This window comes from Balaenoptera musculus, chromosome 19 (assembly GCF_009873245.2).
Source record: "Balaenoptera musculus isolate JJ_BM4_2016_0621 chromosome 19, mBalMus1.pri.v3, whole genome shotgun sequence".
Taxonomy (NCBI): domain Eukaryota; kingdom Metazoa; phylum Chordata; class Mammalia; order Artiodactyla; family Balaenopteridae; genus Balaenoptera; species Balaenoptera musculus.
Genome location: NC_045803.1, coordinates 48,591,560 through 48,609,886, shown reverse-complemented (window position 1 = coordinate 48,609,886; position 18,327 = coordinate 48,591,560). Strand labels below are relative to the sequence as shown.

Here is an 18,327-nt window from a genome sequence, read left to right as displayed (position 1 = left end):
AGTTATGATTAGAGGAATAGATTGTTGAAGCAGGGGCTATTTTGCAGTGATAAGTTGTATCAGGGGATTGATGGGTGCTTTGAAGTTAGAGAATGCAATTTCAAATTTAAGAGACAGCCGTGAGTCCCATATGTGGGTTTTCAAAAGTCTTAAAGTTAACACTTTAAATGGAGAAAAATATATATGGAATACATAATATTTTACATTTAGTTTATATCTAATAATTTAACATTTTATATTTATTTAAATGTATTTTATCATAAAGTAACAATTTTGTGTATTGTATTTTATTTATCCTTTTAACGTTTTTCATATTTTACTTGTTTCATTTATTTCCATTTATTTTCCTAACTCCTATTTTCTTTGCATGTAATTTTGTGGATTTCTAGTAACTTCTTCCTTTGGTAACTCAGAGATGACAGATTGTCATTTTTTCTATTATATATATATTTGACCTATATGTCTCCAATTTTTTCTTTTGGCCACGCTGGGCTGCTTGTGGGATCTTAGTTCCCCAACCAAGGATTGAACCCAGGCCCTTGGCAGTGAGAGCATGGAGTCCTAACCACTGGACCACCAGGGAATTCCCATGTCTCCCAATTTAGAATGACTTTAGGTATATCCCGAAAGTAAAAATACAGAATAATCATTGGATCTACAGACTTTCAACCTGAAATAAGATATATGCTCACCCAGTTTTTAATCCATAAACATATCCTTCATACTTCTCCCCATTTTCTCTTCATCAGACATACTATTACAAAAAGAAACCTGGCAAGGCAAGATTATTTACAACCAGAGTCAAAAGAATATCCTCCAAGCATGGTTTGAACATGACCCTTACCCTGAAAAAGCAAGCAGGAAACAACTGGCCAAGGAAATTGGCATTCCAGAATCTAAAATTCAGGTAAGTGTCAGTTTTCTATTTCATTATCTGTCAGGTTCAAGGTAAAGAGAAAGGCCAAGCTTAGCACTGGCAGGCAATTCTCTTATGCTGGGTATGTTTCCCAAAGGTTTTTCCTGTTAAATAATATTTAAAACAAAATAAAAACAAGAATTACCTCTTTTACCAGTGGTAGAAAACTGTTACTTCTTTTACCAATTGGTTGGGGGTATTTACTCTTGGAGAAAAGAATATACTGTTGAGGGTCTCCCAATTGGAGATAATTAAATCAACTTTTGAGATTTAGAGAATATAAGAAATTGGATCACTATGATAATGATATGGTATCAAGTACTGGAATATATACTGCAGAATAATGATTAATATGTAATTATGAGGAAACTGTGGGGTAAGCACTCATGTAAATTCCCAATTCTCAAGCTAGTTTTTTCTTTTTTTTTCACTAATATCTGAAATGTGATTCATACACAGGAGTGTATGAAATAAAATCCCATATTGTATCATTTTGAATTGAACTACTAACGTAAAAATAAAAATAAACTGGATTTCTTCAGTCAGCAAAGAGATAGCTGTAAATAATACAATTATACCAACTGAAACAGTATTGAAATCAATAAAGGTCAATAAAAAAGGTGCTTTCAGAGGAGAACAATGAGTTCAGATTTTTGTTATCAAAAATAGTCTCCAGGGCTTCCCTGGTGGCACAGTGGTTGAGAATCTGCCTGCTAAAGCAGGGGACACGGGTTCGAGCCCTGGTCTGGGAAGATCCCACATGCCGCGGAGCAACTAGGCCCGTGAGCCACAACTACTGAGCCTGCGCGTCTGGAGCCTGTGCTCGGCAACAAGAGAGGCCGCGATAGTGAGAGACCCGCGCACCGCGATGAAGAGTGGCCCCCGCTTGCCACAACAACAGAAAGCCCTCGCACAGAAACGAAGACCCAACACAGCCAAAAATAAATAAATAAATAAGTAAATTTTAAAAAATAATAATAAAAAAATAGTCTCCAATAAGTCATTATATATAAGGGCTATAAGGGCATCAGTCTGAGCGGACGCTGGGGAGAAGAAAAGTTCCTCTTTTCTTAATGCATTTGTTTTAGGTGTAGGAAACAGTTTTCCCAAATCCCAGAATAAAGTGCACTTTGGGGGACTATCTAGTGACTGGCTGCATGAGAGGTACTAGGCCCATTTGAACTGAGGTGGAGGATGGCAAGTCCAGGAAACAATGTAGGATGAGGTTGGTTCTGCAACTGTGTTCAGTAACTTACTCATCAGTTTCCAGTTTCCACTTGGGCTTAAGACTTCTTATTGGAAAATATTTTTATTAATTAATTTAAAGAATAGATATAACGTTTTAGCACAATGCCTGGGATATGAGTGCTACATCAGATATTGGTTATAATTGACACCCTAATCTTACCATGAATTATCAAATTATCAAAATAAAACACTCAGAAATACTTAGAAAGTACCTTGCAATGCCAACTCCAGTAATGAGGAAACAAGCAGAATACAATGGGTTATGTTAGTGATAATAGTTTTAAAGCAAGATATATGGGGTCCCTAGGAGTTTCATTATCTATTGCTGACTGTGGGATGAAGTAAGTAAGAGGAAGTGTGGGTGAGTTAGTCCTGCTCTTGACTATGGCTAATTCTACTGCCCTACGTAAAGAAATTCTTTTCTAAGATCAATCCCATATGTATTGTGTATTATGAAATGGTATCCTAATGAAAAGTTGATACAACACAAGGGAGAGAGAGAGAGATTGATTTCCTTTGAGAGAACTACACTGTTTTTCTTAAATCAGGGAAATTTATTTTGGATACCCTGAGGATGACCATACAAGAAATGTTAATTTGAGTTGAGAGCAAATTGTGTACTGTCCTGAATTGTATGCTAATAATAGCATCAATCCCAAGATAATACATCGTCTTTCTCTTAGGGATATTATCCCAAGAGCAGTTGATCAATTAGTTTTGTTTAACTGCATTGATATTTGGAATGACACAGACTGAGTTACATGACTTTTCACGTTGTCTTTTCCCACTCAGATTTGGTTTAAAAACCACAGAGCAGGGACTTCCCTGGTGGCGCAGTGGTTAAGAATCTGCCTGCCAATGCAGCGGACACGGGTTCGAGCCCTGGTCCGGGAAGATCCCACATGCCGCGGAGCAGCTGGGCCCGTGCGCCACAACTACTGAGCCTGTGCTCTGGAGCCCGTGAGCCGCAACTACTGAGCCCATGTGCTACAACTACTGAAGCCTGCGCACCTGGAGCCCGTGCTCCGCAATGAGAGAGGCCACCGCAATGAGAGGCCTGCGCATCACAACGAGGAGTAGCCCCCGCTCACAGCAACTAGAGAAAGCCCAAACGCAGCAACGAAAACCCAACACTGCCATAAATAAATAAATAATAAAATAAATAAAATTTAAAAAAAAAAACAAAAAAACCACAGAGCAAGACAGAGACGATTGGGGTTCAGCTCCTCCTTAGGAGAAGACCAAACCCATGGACAGAACCAGCCTCAGCCTTATACTCAAGGTAAAAACTCACCAGTCCAAATGCAGTTCATCAGTGGGTCCCATTGAGAGGGGAATCAATTCTGCATGTTGTGCTCAAATTCTCCACAAAGAATCCTTAGTTTTGGAGCCAGTTACAGCTTGTCCTGGGTAACCTAAGGTCTTCAATATAAGCATGGTCCCACAGTGGCTGGGACAGACAGGTTCTGAGCAAGAAAGGCTTTGGACTTTTTGGTCCTGCTGCTCTAAGCAGGGCAACATCCTCCTCTTCTGTCACCTCAGGGGGATTCAGAGGGAGTAAGAGGTCAGCACGATCTTCCCAAGTTTGAGTTTCCAGCTTGAATGCAAAAATGTCCTAAAAACCCTTTTGTCCCTGCGTTCTCTTTAAAATACTTACCAAAAGGAGCCACACGAGACCACACATCCGTTCCAAGATCTCAATCAAACATTCTAGTTCAAGCCTTCAAGAGGAACCAACTCTTTGATATTGCAAACAGGAAAACACTAGCCAAACAGGCATTCCAGAATTGAGAATTCAAGTAAGTTTTATGTCTATGGCAGCAAATATCCCTAACCCATTAAACGATGTTACCCTGAGTGGTTGCTGGAAAACCTTGACTAACCTAGATTACCACAGCAATCAAGGACAAAGGCCTGGGATAGTAAACACCTGGCATTGCAAGTCACATTCCTGCAAAAGGAAGAATTTTCTAATCAAATTGTCAGTGGTGCATCTATTCAGAATCACCAGCAGCAAAACTGGGAAAATGTGAAAGTTAATGCCTATTTTGAGAACACTCTTGTTAGGTTTTCTAAAGCTTGGCACTGCTGTCATTTTGGGCCAGATAATTCTTTCTTGGGAGCAGCACTCCATGCCAGGTAGAGTGTTTTTCAGCATTCCTGGCCTCTACCAACTAGATATCCTGCCCATCTCTCCTTCCCCCACTTTTAACACCCCCAAAAAATCTACAAGCATAGTCAAATAGGGGAACAAAAACACCCTCATTAGTACCTTCTTCTACGTAAGTTATGGGGATAGTGGTTCCATATACATTCAACACTCATGACTGGGAAGCATGTTCATAGGTCTATCAGCACAATGACCCTCATGAACACTTACTTGTGTTTATTAACCCTTATTCAGATTTATACACGTTTACAAGGTATGTATTCCTGTGCACACACTGATTAAGAGGAAGAAAATGTCAACCTCGTCAAGAGACCTTGTTCCCTGATCCATCGTTGAAATTGAAGGGTGGATCCTAAAGCACATGCCTTTTTAGCCAGAGTTTCAATTCATCTATAGTTGATTGCTGAATGTGCTATGACCTAAATCTATGTGTTTGTATGTATGTATATGTTTGTATGTGTGTATATAGACACACACACACACCTCTTGAGATTTGGGCCTATATAATAGGCCCTTTGCTTTACACAGTTTGAGAACAGAGCCAGAATCGCTTGTCTTATGATGTCCACGTCTCCGGTTTTTCTCACGGAGATGTGGTTTCAGGACCCAAGATCTCTGTACCCTGGGCAGAGTAGAAGTGAGACTGTGAATTCCTTGGTAGATGGCCCAAATGGGAGACCTGGTCTGACAGCTCAGCAGCACGAAATTGACCTGTGCACTCTCCCAGGCAGATCTCATCATTTTCCTTCCTCCAGTTCTTTCAGCAGGAACCAACCACTTCTACCTGTTCTTCTCCCATCCCGCGTATCCCCTGTCCCTTGTGTGATCCAAGGACAAAGTGTCATGATGCAGCCCATGCAGGCTGTGCAGAGAGGAGACAACTCTCCCTCTACTCTAACACTTGGGAATTATGTGCCAGTACTGCTGACTATGGGAGGAGACCCAGATACTCAGTATCCTTTCTGGCCCCAATACCAAGAAGAACGCCAGGATCACCAAGAACAGACTGACATGGGAGTACTGCAGTTGGAAGACTATTCTCAGCCTCAAGCTGAGCACAAAAAACAACCACCACAGGATCTGAGCCAGGTGGACATATCTTACTTTCTGCAGTGGTGGGATGAGTGCTGCCAGGCTCTGACTGCAGAGTGGGATCCTCAAAAAGGGACCCACTGAAGCAGACTGGTGGCCACAGCACACACAGTCAGCTGGAGAACCATCTCATGCCCTCAGCCAACCACACCAGCAATATATAGAAACCTCAAGAAGCCTTTAGGTCAACTCCTGCCATCCACAGATTGTCAGTAAAACGTACACTTTTTTGAATCCTGATCCACAGGAAGAGGACCCTCCAGGATTTTCAGGCTCTTCTGAACACTCTGCAAAGCTCACCAGGGCTTGAGCTTCAGGAGGAAGAAGACAGCATTCTGAACCTGATCCAGGCCTCCTTTCTTTTGATGCAGATCAGAGCAATTTAAAGAACAATGAATAAGGAAGTCATCCTGTCAGAGGCAAAACTAAAGCAGGGGGAAGGAAAAACCACTTGGAAACCCACATGGAGGTTGTTTTTTCTTGTGGGCAGTGGTTATCTTCTGTACTCCACTAAGTGAAGGATTGTTTCCAAGCTCCACACTGCCTCTGGAAGCACCATGGGCACTAGGTGGTGGACATGTCTGCTGAATTCTTACAGAAAAAAAGTATTTTACTCACGAATATGACCTTCTCTCTGTAATCACCACGTCCTCCACAGTCTGGAAAATCCACAAACTGTAACCTAACTCAAGTGAGAACAGATCTCTGAGGGACATATTAGAACTTGTTTCCCTCCTGGCATCATGAGAGGGCAAACTTGAAATTAGTTCATTGTGTAGAAAACGAAGGGATGTTGTACTTCCTCATGATGTGAGCTCATAAAAGTGAGCTTTTCCCCAAAGCTCCGAGGGTTTAAATTGGGAACTAGATACTACCTCAGCATCCATCATTAAGGGAATGATTAAATAGATTAGGACAAATCCATAATCCTGAGTAATCTTCACTTAGAAGTGTATTTTTACTTTGACTATTTAAAACATACAAAAAATTACAAGGAAATTATAATAGAAATACCGTATCATCACTGAACATAGTCTAATGATGCTAATATTTCCACTTTTTTAGTTTTTTGTATATATTTGCAAATATGTATATATATATATATATGTCCATAATATTTCTCCTCTTATTATAAATACATTATACGTTCATCTAAAACCTGGGATAACCATTCTCATTCTCAGTCTTCCCCCTTCTTTCGAAAAGGTAAATTCTGAAAACAGATTTTGGTGTATGTGGGTTTACCTTGGCAATAAAAATGTCTTTAAAAAATATCACTTTTGTTCATTTTATCAATTTGCTTTCTGTTTTGTCATATTTGCTTTGTTTACTTTCCATATGAAGGTGCTGAAAGACGATCAGTATGCATACATCTAGTTCTACAAAGATACCAATTTTGCACAAATATAGTCGTGAGGTGGACATCCTTCTGGTATCTGGGTGCGTTATATGCAAGAGTTCTCTAGATGTTTATACACTGAAGCACAAGTGCCAGAATATTCCAACATCAGTATTTACGGCCAAATAACACTCAGCACAAGTTATTTTTCCTAATACGAGCTGTATCTTCATTAACCACTTAGGGAATTAAAACTCACATGCGTATGTGCAGGTATTAGTGGCACAAATCTACAAAAAAAATCTGATATAATTATTTGACAGTGTTGAAACCATGCCTAGTTTGATTTTTAAATTGTTCCCCCACATGATTCTCATGTGGCCAGAGATGAGAGGTCCTAGTATCTTTCCTGTACTTCAAACACATATGTGGACAGAGTTCTCCAACTTATGAAAACAAGTCTGAATATTTGTGAAGGGAAAACTATACATTTGGGTCTATAACCTACTTCTTCATTTATATGCATATCTGTATCTCCATGTTTATATGTATGGATCTATGTAAATATATTATCTATTGTTCATCTACATTGTCTCTACAGCTTCTCTCCATACTCTTCTCTATGCCTATCTCTATATCTACACGTCTAACTATAGCCTCTGGAGGGAGACAGATAGGATGACCTTCTCTAGAGAAATAGGTAAATTTTCACTTCTGAAGCAAGCAGTGGGATTAAGTCTCTAGAGAAAAAGGTAAGGAATAGCATCTGACCAAGAGAACCACGCTGACCAGTTCAGAATCTCCTGTGAGTCAGATGTCCCTTTCATGGACTGGGTGACCAGACATCCTATTCTTATACCAGATTGAGGTGACCATGAATGTGCACTGGGCTCATAGCCAGTGGAGGCCTTAAAGGTCGTCACGGTCGAGGCCTCTACAGCCTGAAAGCAGGGCTGAGAACATGGATCCTGCAGGGTTTTGGCACAGGGTGGCAAGTCCAGTGGACCTTGCTTGGTGCCCAGGGCTGGGGCATCTGACTGCCCCATTCCAGCTCTGCCTCCGATAAAGGGCACCTGCCCTCTTCCTAGAGGCCCCTTGGGTCCCAACAATCTGGTCCCTTAGTTCTTGGACCCCTTGGGGCTGAAAACCTTTGGACGGGAGGGGCCGTGGATGAGGTCATGCATCTCGCAGGCCAGTCCTGGTCCAGGTTGTGTCCACTGTTTGGGTGATGGCCAAAGTGCAGACTTCACCTCTGGAGCAGAAATCACTGTATATCCTCTGGAGGGGGGCATTGGGGATTTAGTCACTAGCTATGCTGCCTGCTCCTGGGTAGAATATTCTTGCTCCTGAAGAAGGTGACTCGTCCGTACAATGGAAGTTCTTAGCAGACCCTAAACTCCCTGACTTTTATTTGGGTATACATCCTCCCCTTTCAGGCCACATTCCCAGGAAAGGATACACAATCTGCAGCCCAAGGAGTATAGATCTTAATCACTCTAAGTCAATTTCATTTACCCTGCAGAGGTAGAGTTAGGAAAGGGCACGTGTCACAATTCTGGCCAGTGAGATGTCTATGAGGGGCTTCTGAGAAAGGCTGCCCACCAATAAAGGAGACACTTAGGAGGAAACCCTCCCTCTTCACCTGTTGGAGCTGTAGCTGCCACCTTTCAACCACAAGGGGAGCAGCTGACAGGACACGTTAAGGATGGCAGAGCAGAAAACTAGAAACTTAAAGCCACCCTACCTCAGGGCTTCTTGTTATATATACAAAATATAAATCCCCTTATTTACTAAAGTCCTTTAGAGTTAGGTTTTCTGTTACGTTCAATGAATTACATCTTATTGCTATAGCCAGGTAGGCATATGATTCAGCCAAAAGCATTAGTCCAAAAGCAAGACAGGATCAGAACAATTCAAACAGCAGCTTCAACTTTTAAAACTCAACTGCACCCACTTAAATGGAATAGGGAACAGAGGAAAATAATGAATAGCCTCAATGTTGCAGAGAAAGAGAAGACAGAATGTTTCTGCCACTAATGAAGTTTTGGAGGTTATTTAAGGTCTAGAAAAATTTCAAAAGCTGGAGTAAGGGGGAGCCAAGGGGAAATAGTGAGGAAGGCCTAGAACTCAAGAGCTAAAATGAGTAGAAATAATGTATCCCACATCATAAGCAGAAAAGAAAAGCCAAACTCACAAAGTCAAGGAAAGAAAACCCAAAGAACAAGAATCTGGCAGCACAAAGCAGAAGTATCTCAATTCAAGACTTGAACTGCTGGTCTCTGGAGTAGATACAGCCATAGCTCAATGCCATTAACCATTAAGATCCAACTCATTTTCCTTGCTTAGTTTTGTGCTCCCCAAAATACTTCTGATAATTTGTTTCCCCACATATATCCCAGCCCAAGAGATGAAATGACCAGAGAAATTACAAAACCAGGTATTTGAAAATTACTGGTTTATAATGAGCACTAGAAGTTGGTGTGTGTTTTGATTTAAACATGTCTTCTGGGAGTCTGGGTATAATAAATCAGACCCTTTTGCACATGACTGACAAAACTGGAATTTCTAGCTCTATAAAGCCAATAGGCTGTGGTAACTTTATTGAGATACAGACATGCTAGATGACATTTCCATTTCATATCTAAAGCAATGATTTTCAACCACCCTAGGGTCACATCACAATGGAGGAGAACCCATTTTAAACAAATATCCACCACCCAACCCCTCCCAAGCCCCATTTAAGAATCACTACTGTAGGGACTTCCCTGGTGGTCCAGAGGTTAAGACTCCATGCTTCCGCTGCAGGGGGCGCAGGTTCGATCCCTGGGCAAGGAACTAAGATCCCGCATGCCATGCAGCACAGCCAAAAAAAAGAATCACTACTGTAGTGAGCTACGTTTACTGCTGGGTGTGTGCTGTATCCTTCCAACATTCTAAGGAGGAGGAAAAGGTTAAATGCTTTGCTTTAGGCTGGGTTCTCCCAGAAGCAGACTCTAAGGAAACAATGTGAATTTAACTGATGATTCTAGGATGCACTAGTAGGGAAGCGGGTATGTAAAATAAGAGGAGGCCTATGCAGGTGCATTCATACCACTGTGGGCAACTATGCTTTCTTCTACTGGCGGCCTCGGATGGTATGGAAACCATTGCTCCACTCAAGGGGTAACTCAAATATTCAGTTGTCATTTCTCTGGTGAGCAAGGAAGCTGGGTATGCATCCTCTGATTCCTATTCACCATTAGCTGAAAGCTGTTCCCAGGGGCATTAACTCCACAGCACTTCAAGCAGAGAGAGAGCCTCAGGAAGGTGCTTGCAGTAGGACTCCTGTTGGTGGCAAGTGCTGGAATGGTGAGTGCTCAGGCATTTGGGACAGGCACTGACACCTTCTGTTACACACCGGATGGTTCCTTATTGGCTTCTCTTCCCTTTTGACTCTCAGCAGTTCACCTTGTTATGCCATCTTTCACAGTCCCTGACACAGATCTTCTCTTTGCTCCACCCAGAAGAAACAGTTTCTTTCTAATAACCCATTAGCTCTTAAATGGAACTCTTTATTGGTTCTAATTACTAAGAGCCAAAAATGTTAGTTCTTTTATGGTTTTTATACCTAAAAGGTTTTGTGAATACAATCAAAGAAAACACTTTGTGGAGACTCAAATACAAAGTTCTATTTATTTTCAATAATGAAATCAACACAACAAAGAGGAATTAATCCTCTAATTTTTAAATCTAACACCATTCTTTGCACAAAACTATCCTCAATAAATAAAAACACATTACTAGTAACCAAGTAAGACTTTTCTCAAGACTCTCTAAATTTTTGTTTGTGTTTTAAACAAAACTGGATGGTAGGTAAAGAAACACATGCTAGAGACTTAACTGACACAGACCTGAAGAAAAGAACAGCCAACAAACAGGCTCCCCAAATATAAGTTGGCAAAAGGAATATGGGGTTTTCAAAGCAGCCCAGAAATCAGAGTTCACTGGGGGATGCAAGGGTTTGGGACAGTCCATGTTCAAAGGCCTTGTAATTAAATCTTTCCACATTCCTAGATTCCTGATTTGGAATCTATCATAATCTAGAGAAGCTTCTGCCAAAGGATAGGAGGCTCTTTATTTATGCTTTCTGAAAAGACCCATCTAATTTTCTGCCTTTGACTTTGTCACTAGCTCCTCTCACCAATACAGCAGGGATTCCATTCCAGAAAGCGGTTATTACTATGTAAACCAACCTCTCTGTTTTTGATTTTCCTTTTACAAACACATTGATACTGCCAGGAACAGCTCTAAATATATCCAATTTCATTTATTTTCATCCTCCAACTTTACTTGGCTATAAAATCTAGGACTCACAGAGCAACAATAGCATTGGTCAAAAGATGAGTGTCAGTTCCAATGTAAAAATCTCTGAAGTTCAACAGTCACAAAAAATTTTTTTAATGCCTCATCTGCCAAACCTTTTTTTTTCATTATCTTGCCAATTATTTCTTTCGGAATTCAATCCTCCGAGCTACATTCTGAGCACCAAATTTTTTGACCAGTGCATCTCGGGTACCCTCATCATCTTTTTGCAAATCTAAGTCATCCTGTCGGGACCAAATGGGATACCCATCAGCCCTCTGACCAGACTCTAAAAAGGAGGAAGTAGCCTCCAGCTCACCACTATTTTTTAGGAAGGCCTGTGTAACTGTTGACAGATCCAAGTTAAACTTTTCCATTAACTGCCGGATGATCTTAATGGCAGCTCCCACCTCTGGCGCGGAAACTTTTTCTTCTTCTTCTTCTTCTTCATCAGGCTGTGTTTCTGAGTCTTCCTCAGGTGTGGGTGGATCATCATCACACATTGTTATATGTATTTCAAAATCAGGGCTCTCATCCACCTAGAGAAAGTGATGAATACGACCAGTTCCTAATTACCAAGTCATGAATACTTACTCTTAAAATATCTGGTCTCTCCCAGCTACCACTTCCTTGCCCTTTTCACCTCAATCACACTGGACTTCCTTCAGTTCCTCTTATGTGCTATGTTCCTTCTTACATTTACTCATGTTGGATGTGCGCATACGTGTATGTATGTGTATATATATGTATGTATATGATAGGGTAAGGAGAAGTGTGAGTGTGGATGGGTGTATATATGTGTGTGTGTGTGTGTGTGTGCATGTGTACATATGTACGTACGTGTATGTATATGGTATTCCAACAAAACATTAGAAGCTACACTGAATGTGAAAAATAAATGTTACGTGCATACACATATATGTATACCCATGTACGCACTAGATTATTTGTTAAAAATTTGACTTCACTCTCAGATTGTAAGCTCCATAGGGCAGGAAATGTTATGTTTTGCTCATCACTACATCCCCAGTGCCTACCAATGCCTTCACATGGTAAGTACTCAAAAAACATTGCTGTATGAATATATTAGGGTCTCCACGCTACACTACATTTAGGCACGTTACAAAGCGTGTTATGTGAGAGGAGACCTATGTAGGCCATGTTTGAGAGTTGTTGAGAGTATCTGAAAGTTTACAGAAAATGAACCAACTTTAAATTAAATGAACTTCAAATTATTTTCCTGTTTTATACTGATGCATAACCATTTTTCTTAGTGTAAGAAAAGTTAATTAACAAGATCCTTTTTCTTAGAGAAGATATGCACATATAATTTGTATTTTTTTATTACTCATTATTTTATGGTTGCCTTTCTCTATAACTATGATTAAATATGGGATTCCAACAAAGTTTTAGAACTTAACTGAATATGGAAGAGCTAAAAAATTCTAAAAAAGCTCTAAGTATACAAAGAGCTAAAATTGCTTGATAAAAAATTAACCTCTTTAAAAAATTACTTTTACCTGAGAAGAAGAAAAACATTTTAAAAAAATAAATCCAATCTTAACTTAGAAAAACTTACAGATGAAAGTACTCAAAGATGCTTTGTACTGCTTAAAAATAATTCTCCCCTATCTTTCTCCCTCCCCTCCTCCTTAAATCATCCTACCAAAAACTAAAAGTACATGCCCAGAACCTTGATCAGTCCCACCTTCCATTTTCCTCCTCCATCTTGAACTTCTCTCTTACCTTTCTGGGCCTCAGGTGTATAAAAAGGACAGATGGGAAGACCAATTTCAAAGGAGGAGAATGGACGTAGGAAAAAAATATGAGTTAAATCTAGTTAACATACCACAATCTCCTCAAACTCCCGGGTGGCTTCTACAAGCATCTTTTTGACTGCTTCTTCATTCTCTTTGATCTCTTCCTTTTCAAATTCTTCTTCAGGCAAATCTGGAGTTCTCTTATTCTGTGGTTCTATTAAACAGAACAGCACCAGATTAGAATTAGCCTTTTTTACAGGAACGAAAAATATAGTAAATGCTCTGTGAGCTCTGGGCCAGAAGTGAGCCTGCACTTTTTTCTTATTAGAAAATATCTGTTTTTGATCAGAAGGGTAAGAAAAACATGACATGCATATTCAATAATTTCTACTCTTGCTTCTGAAAAGTTGTACAATAAAAGTGGTGATAATTTTCCTAGGTTCTGATACGTAAAAATACTCTTCAAGCTTAATTCATTTTTCGCTTTGTATTTATAGATCTTGCAAATTAACAAAACTGTGCCATAAATTGGGTTCTCCGGGAAGTAGGTTCTGAGATGGAGATTAACATGTAAGGTGTTGATTAGGGAGTGTTCACTGGGCAGAAAGAAGCTGAGCTGTGAGAGTTCCAACAAGGCCTCAACTGAAACCATGTACAAGTCTGGAGCTAGGAAGGCCCTACAGAGTTGACCAAGTTGGGGCAAGGGAGCCAAGATATTATAACCCCGCATAGATTAGTCATTGGATGCTAGCCTAGAATGACAGAACCTTGGGTAAGGCAGTTCTCCCAGCTGAAGATAGATATGGGGGGTCTACCACAATTCACCACATACCATCTACAGAAAGGAGAGCCTCCAAAAGCTGAACATCCTCCTATTTCCCTTTTACTCTTTGTTCTCTGAGGACTTAACTCTGCTATTTTCCACTTAACAAAGACTGACTACTGACTACTAAGGGGCAACACGAGAGAGTTTTTTTGTGATGGAATTGTTCTGTATCCTGATTTTGGTGGTTACATCACCACCTGTACATGTGTTAAAACACCTAACCAGAAAACTGTATGGCAGTTTCTTAAAATATTAAACATATAATTACCATATGATCCAGCAATTCCACTTTTGAGAATACACCAAAAAAAAAAAAAAAAAAAGGCAGGGTCTCAAACAGGTATTAGTAACCCATACATACCACAGCAGCATTATTCACAATATCCAAGATGTGGAAACACTAGGAACAAAATTCTCACACATGTTGCAACATGGGTTGGTGTTTAATGGGTACAAATTTCAGTTCTGGCAGACGAAAATGTTCTAGAGTTGGATGGTGGTGATGACTGCATCACAATGTGAACATACTTACTGCTACTGAACTGAACACTTAAAAACAGCTAAAATGGTATATTTTATCTAATGTATATTCTACCACAATAAAAAAAATTTAAATACATAACTGTACACCAAAATAAGTCAATTTTATTTTACATAAAATTTTAAAAAGAAGCCTTATATTTTAGAGATACATGCTGAAACAGATAAAATGGGATAATGCCCGGCACTGGCTTCAAAATAATCCCAGAAGTCAGGATGAAAGGTGTAGATGAAAAAACTGGCCACAAACTATAATCAGGTGAAGTTGGGTGATGGGTACGTGCATTATACTATTCTCTTTCTACTTCTGTAAATGTTTGAAATTTTCCATAATAAAAAGTGTAAACAAATTATGGCTCACATAATGAAACACAATGCAATGAACAAGAAAGGAATGAAGCAAACAATGAGCAGACACACAAAAGCTTCAAGATCTATTAAGTTAAAAAAAGAAAGCAAACTGCAGAACAAACTTCTGTCTAGTGTGCTAGTGTTACTATGAGCAAAAAGGACACAGACAGGGGACAACAACAGTGGTTGCCTCTGGGAGAGGAAGCCGGGGAAGGGGTATGGAGCAGTGAGACTCACTTTTCACTATGTACTCTTTTACACTTGGAGTATATCTGTAGGATAAATTCCTAGAGGCAATATTACCATGTTTAAGGGAACATGTATTTTAAATGTTGTCAGATGGTGTCAAAATTCCTTCCAAAGAAATTGTACCGATTTCCTTCTATTAATAATGTAGGAGTGTACTTGTTTTCATATACCTCGTTAACTCTGGGTATTACCCATTTTGTTAGTTATTGCCAATCTAACAGATAAAATGACATTGCCTTGCTCTGATCTACTTTCCTAAAAAACACACCACACACACTTATTTCAGTTTCCATGGGCAGAAGTCCAGGCATGGCTTGTACTGGTCCTCTGCTCAGGGTGTAATTTTTTGTTTGTTTGTGGGGCTGCACCTCATGGCATGGGGCGGGGGGAGGCGCGGATCTTAGTTCCCTGACCAGGGATCGAACCGTGCCCCCTGCAGTGGAAGCACGGAGTCTTAACCACTGGACAGCCAAGGAAGTCCCCTCAGGGCCTAATTTATTTTTATTCAGTAACAATATTTCTGCATTTGTTTATTTGCCATTTATCTATTTCCTTTTCTGGAAACTTCCTGTTCCATTTCCTTTGCTCATTTTTCTACTAGTTTTTCTTTTACTTACTTCTGCAAGCTCTTTGGACATTAAGGAAACTCACTCTGTTGCAATGTATTGGAAATATTTTTCCAGTTTGCCCTCTGACTTTATCATGAGAAGCTTTAAATTTTAAGTAATCAAATATATAAAGTTTTTTCTTAGTCTTCCTGGTTTCAGAACTATCAACATGTAACTATTAAAAGGGATACTCGAAAAAAAAAAAGGGGATACTCGGGGACTTCCCTACTGGCGCAGTGGTTAAGAATCCGCCTGCCAATGCAGCGGACACGGGTTCAAGCCCTGGTCCGGGAACATCCCACATGCCGCGGAGCAGCTAAGCCCGTGCACCACAACTACTGAGCCTGCGCTCTAGAGCTGGCGAGCCGCAACTACTGAGCCCATATGCCACAACTACTGAAGCCCGCACACCTAGAGCCTGTGCTCTGCAACAAAGACAAGCCACAGCAATGAGAAGCCCGCACACGGCAATGAAGAGTAGCCCCCGCTCTCCGCAACTACAGAAAGCCCGCGTGCAGCAACGAAGACCCAACGCAGCCAAAAATAAATAATAAAATAAAATTAATTAATTAAAAATAAAATAAAATTTAAAAATAAAAAGGGTACTCGGGAATTCCCTGGCAGTCCAGTGGTTAAGACTCTGTGCTTTCACTGCCATGGGCCTGGGTTCGACCCCTGGTCGGGGAACCCTGCAAGCCGCGGCCAAAAAAACAAAAAAGGATACTCATTCACATTTTCTCCTGATCATGATTTTAATTTTTACATTTAAATGCCTGAATATCAAAACACTGAGTAGGGTGAATCCAGCTTAATTTTGTCCCAAGTTCCAATTGGTCTACCAGCCATCTCCACACCACTGATTTAAAATCAGGGCCCTACATGATCTCCTTCACCCATACACACAGCCCTGTCTCTCCAAGAATTCTCCCTCTTGCTTCCTCCATCCCACACACAGGTCTCTGTTGCTCCAAGAACACACCAGCCATACTCCACCTCAGGGCCTTTGTACTTAATACTCGCTAAGTCTGAAATCCTCTTTCTCAGATAACCACCTGCTGAGTGAGTTCTTTCATTTCGTCTGGTCTCTGCTCAAGCATCAGCTTACAACAGTGACCCTCCCTTCTCACCCTGTAGAAAACAACTCTCCAGCCCTTACCCTGATTTATTTTTTTCTGTAGCACTTCCCGCTGCCCAGCTAGCATTTTAAGCTCCATGACTGAAGGGAGTTTTATTTACTGTTATATCCCAGCAGGATAAATGTCTGGCACTCAACTATCTGTTGAATGAATGAATCTCAAATGTCACTTTTACCAAAAACAAAATTCCTACTAAGCATACTGAATAGGAGAAACAGATTTTGCCTCCCCAGACTTCAACTGTTATGCGGAATAGCCACATAAGGAAAGAGAAGCTGGGGAAGCAGCATGACTCTTTAAACAAAAGGGTCTGTCAGTTTACGCTGTCAATACCCGTTTTATCAGAAGTGAAGCATCTCAACAGCTATGCACTGTGTTCTAACCGCCACTGAATCCCAATATTCTGTTCAACTGCGTTAGAAATACACTTCACCCGAGCGAAACGAGGAAGCGACTTCCCACTGAGAACCTTCTTATGTGAAGATGCAGTCATTTAAGCCAAGAAATTAAAATAACATGGTCTGGCAGGCATGGCTTTAAAACGTCTTATACTGAATGTACCTGAATACACAAGAAATATTTTTTAAAACTAGTCTGGGAAATCTCTGAAAAGATCCCCAAGAAGCTGGTTCCCCGTTGTCTCTCGGGGGGGGGGGGGAACTAGGTAGCTGGTGGGAAAGGAAAGGAGGGAGAATTTTCCACATACTCTTTCTGCACCTTTTGAATAGCGGACCATGCCAATACCCCAGTTATTGGAAAAGTGAATTAAGAGAGACCTTAGAAAATGGCGCAATTTTACCCGGATGTCAAAAGGGGGGAGGAGGAGGGGGCTGGGCGAAGCTCCCAAAGACGCCAACACGGACGCCCAACAGAAGGGGAAAGACGCCGACGCCCCCGCCCCAGCCTCACACAGGGGACAGCAGAGGGCTCGCGCGTTCGCAGCAAGCCTCACCCCCGCTATCAGCATCCTCGGGGTCTTGCTCAGCTTTCCGCTTGAGTTTATGGGAGGAGGGGCTCACTGGGGCCTCCCCCAACAGGTACTTATGCTCCTGGCCCCGCAGGCGCTTGAGGTAGCGGTCCTTCATGGACTGCCACGAGTGCTGGGTGAGCGAGCTCTTCTCCATCGCTTTCCACAAGGCGTTGCCGGTGACGGAGCTGGGCGAGCGAGCATGTTCCTTCACGTAGGTCAAGATGGCCACGTCGTCCGCGTCCGTGAAGACCATCCGCCCCGCGTGCGGCTGCAGCTCGGGCTCCGCGGCGGCGGCGCCCCCAGCCTGAGCCCCGGGCTTCGTCTCTGGGGCCTGGTCGGCCCCTGGAGCCGGGCCCAACCGGTAGGCCTCCAGCTCGAGCCTCTCGTTGCGCTCCACGCAGTCCAGGATGTACTGCGTGGAGATGAAGTCGCCCGAGGCCTCGGCCGCCACCTCCCCGGGCTGAGCCAGCAGCACGGCCCCGGGCTCCTGCACTCGACACAAGGTGCCGCCGCCGTGCAGGATGAGCGTCGAGAGCCGGCGCTTCGCCGGGCTGGGACGCACGTAGAAGGACATGGAGCTGCCATCCTCCCTCACGAACAGAGTCGAGGAATGGCTTGGCCCATTGGGGTCTTTGCCCAAATCCATCGCCTCAGCCATAGCTCACGCCGAGCACCAAAAAAAGCTGCCGTCTGGCCAGCGCTCGGCACACAGAGCCCCAGAGCCTGAGGTAACGCTCCAAACACCACTGCCGCCGCCCCCACAACCTCGTACTACGCCTGC

General features: G+C 41.8%; 2 protein-coding genes across 2 annotated transcripts; one reads left to right on the top strand and one right to left on the bottom strand.

Moving 5' to 3' along the window:
• Positions 1-736: 736 nt before the first annotated feature.
• DUXB (double homeobox B) lies at positions 737-5,510 on the top strand (the record flags this gene model as incomplete). The annotated part of the gene is given in 6 exon segments (XM_036832339.1): positions 737-907; positions 2,957-2,992; positions 3,707-3,728; positions 3,828-3,929; positions 3,932-3,963; positions 4,863-5,510. Coding segments are annotated over 6 exon segments (1,011 nt in total), but the record flags the coding sequence as incomplete, so codon positions are not given.
• Positions 5,511-10,418: 4,908 nt separating this feature from the next.
• Positions 10,419-18,325, bottom strand: LOC118885217 (TERF2 interacting protein). Its single transcript, XM_036833713.1, has 3 exons — positions 17,529-18,325; positions 12,956-13,080; positions 10,419-11,645 (listed from the first exon to the last, which is right to left on the bottom strand). The coding sequence occupies exons 1-3, from the start codon at positions 18,202-18,204 to the stop codon at positions 11,247-11,249; spliced, it is 1,200 nt and encodes a 399-aa protein (XP_036689608.1). The 5' UTR covers positions 18,205-18,325; the 3' UTR covers positions 10,419-11,246.
• Positions 18,326-18,327: the final 2 nt, after the last annotated feature.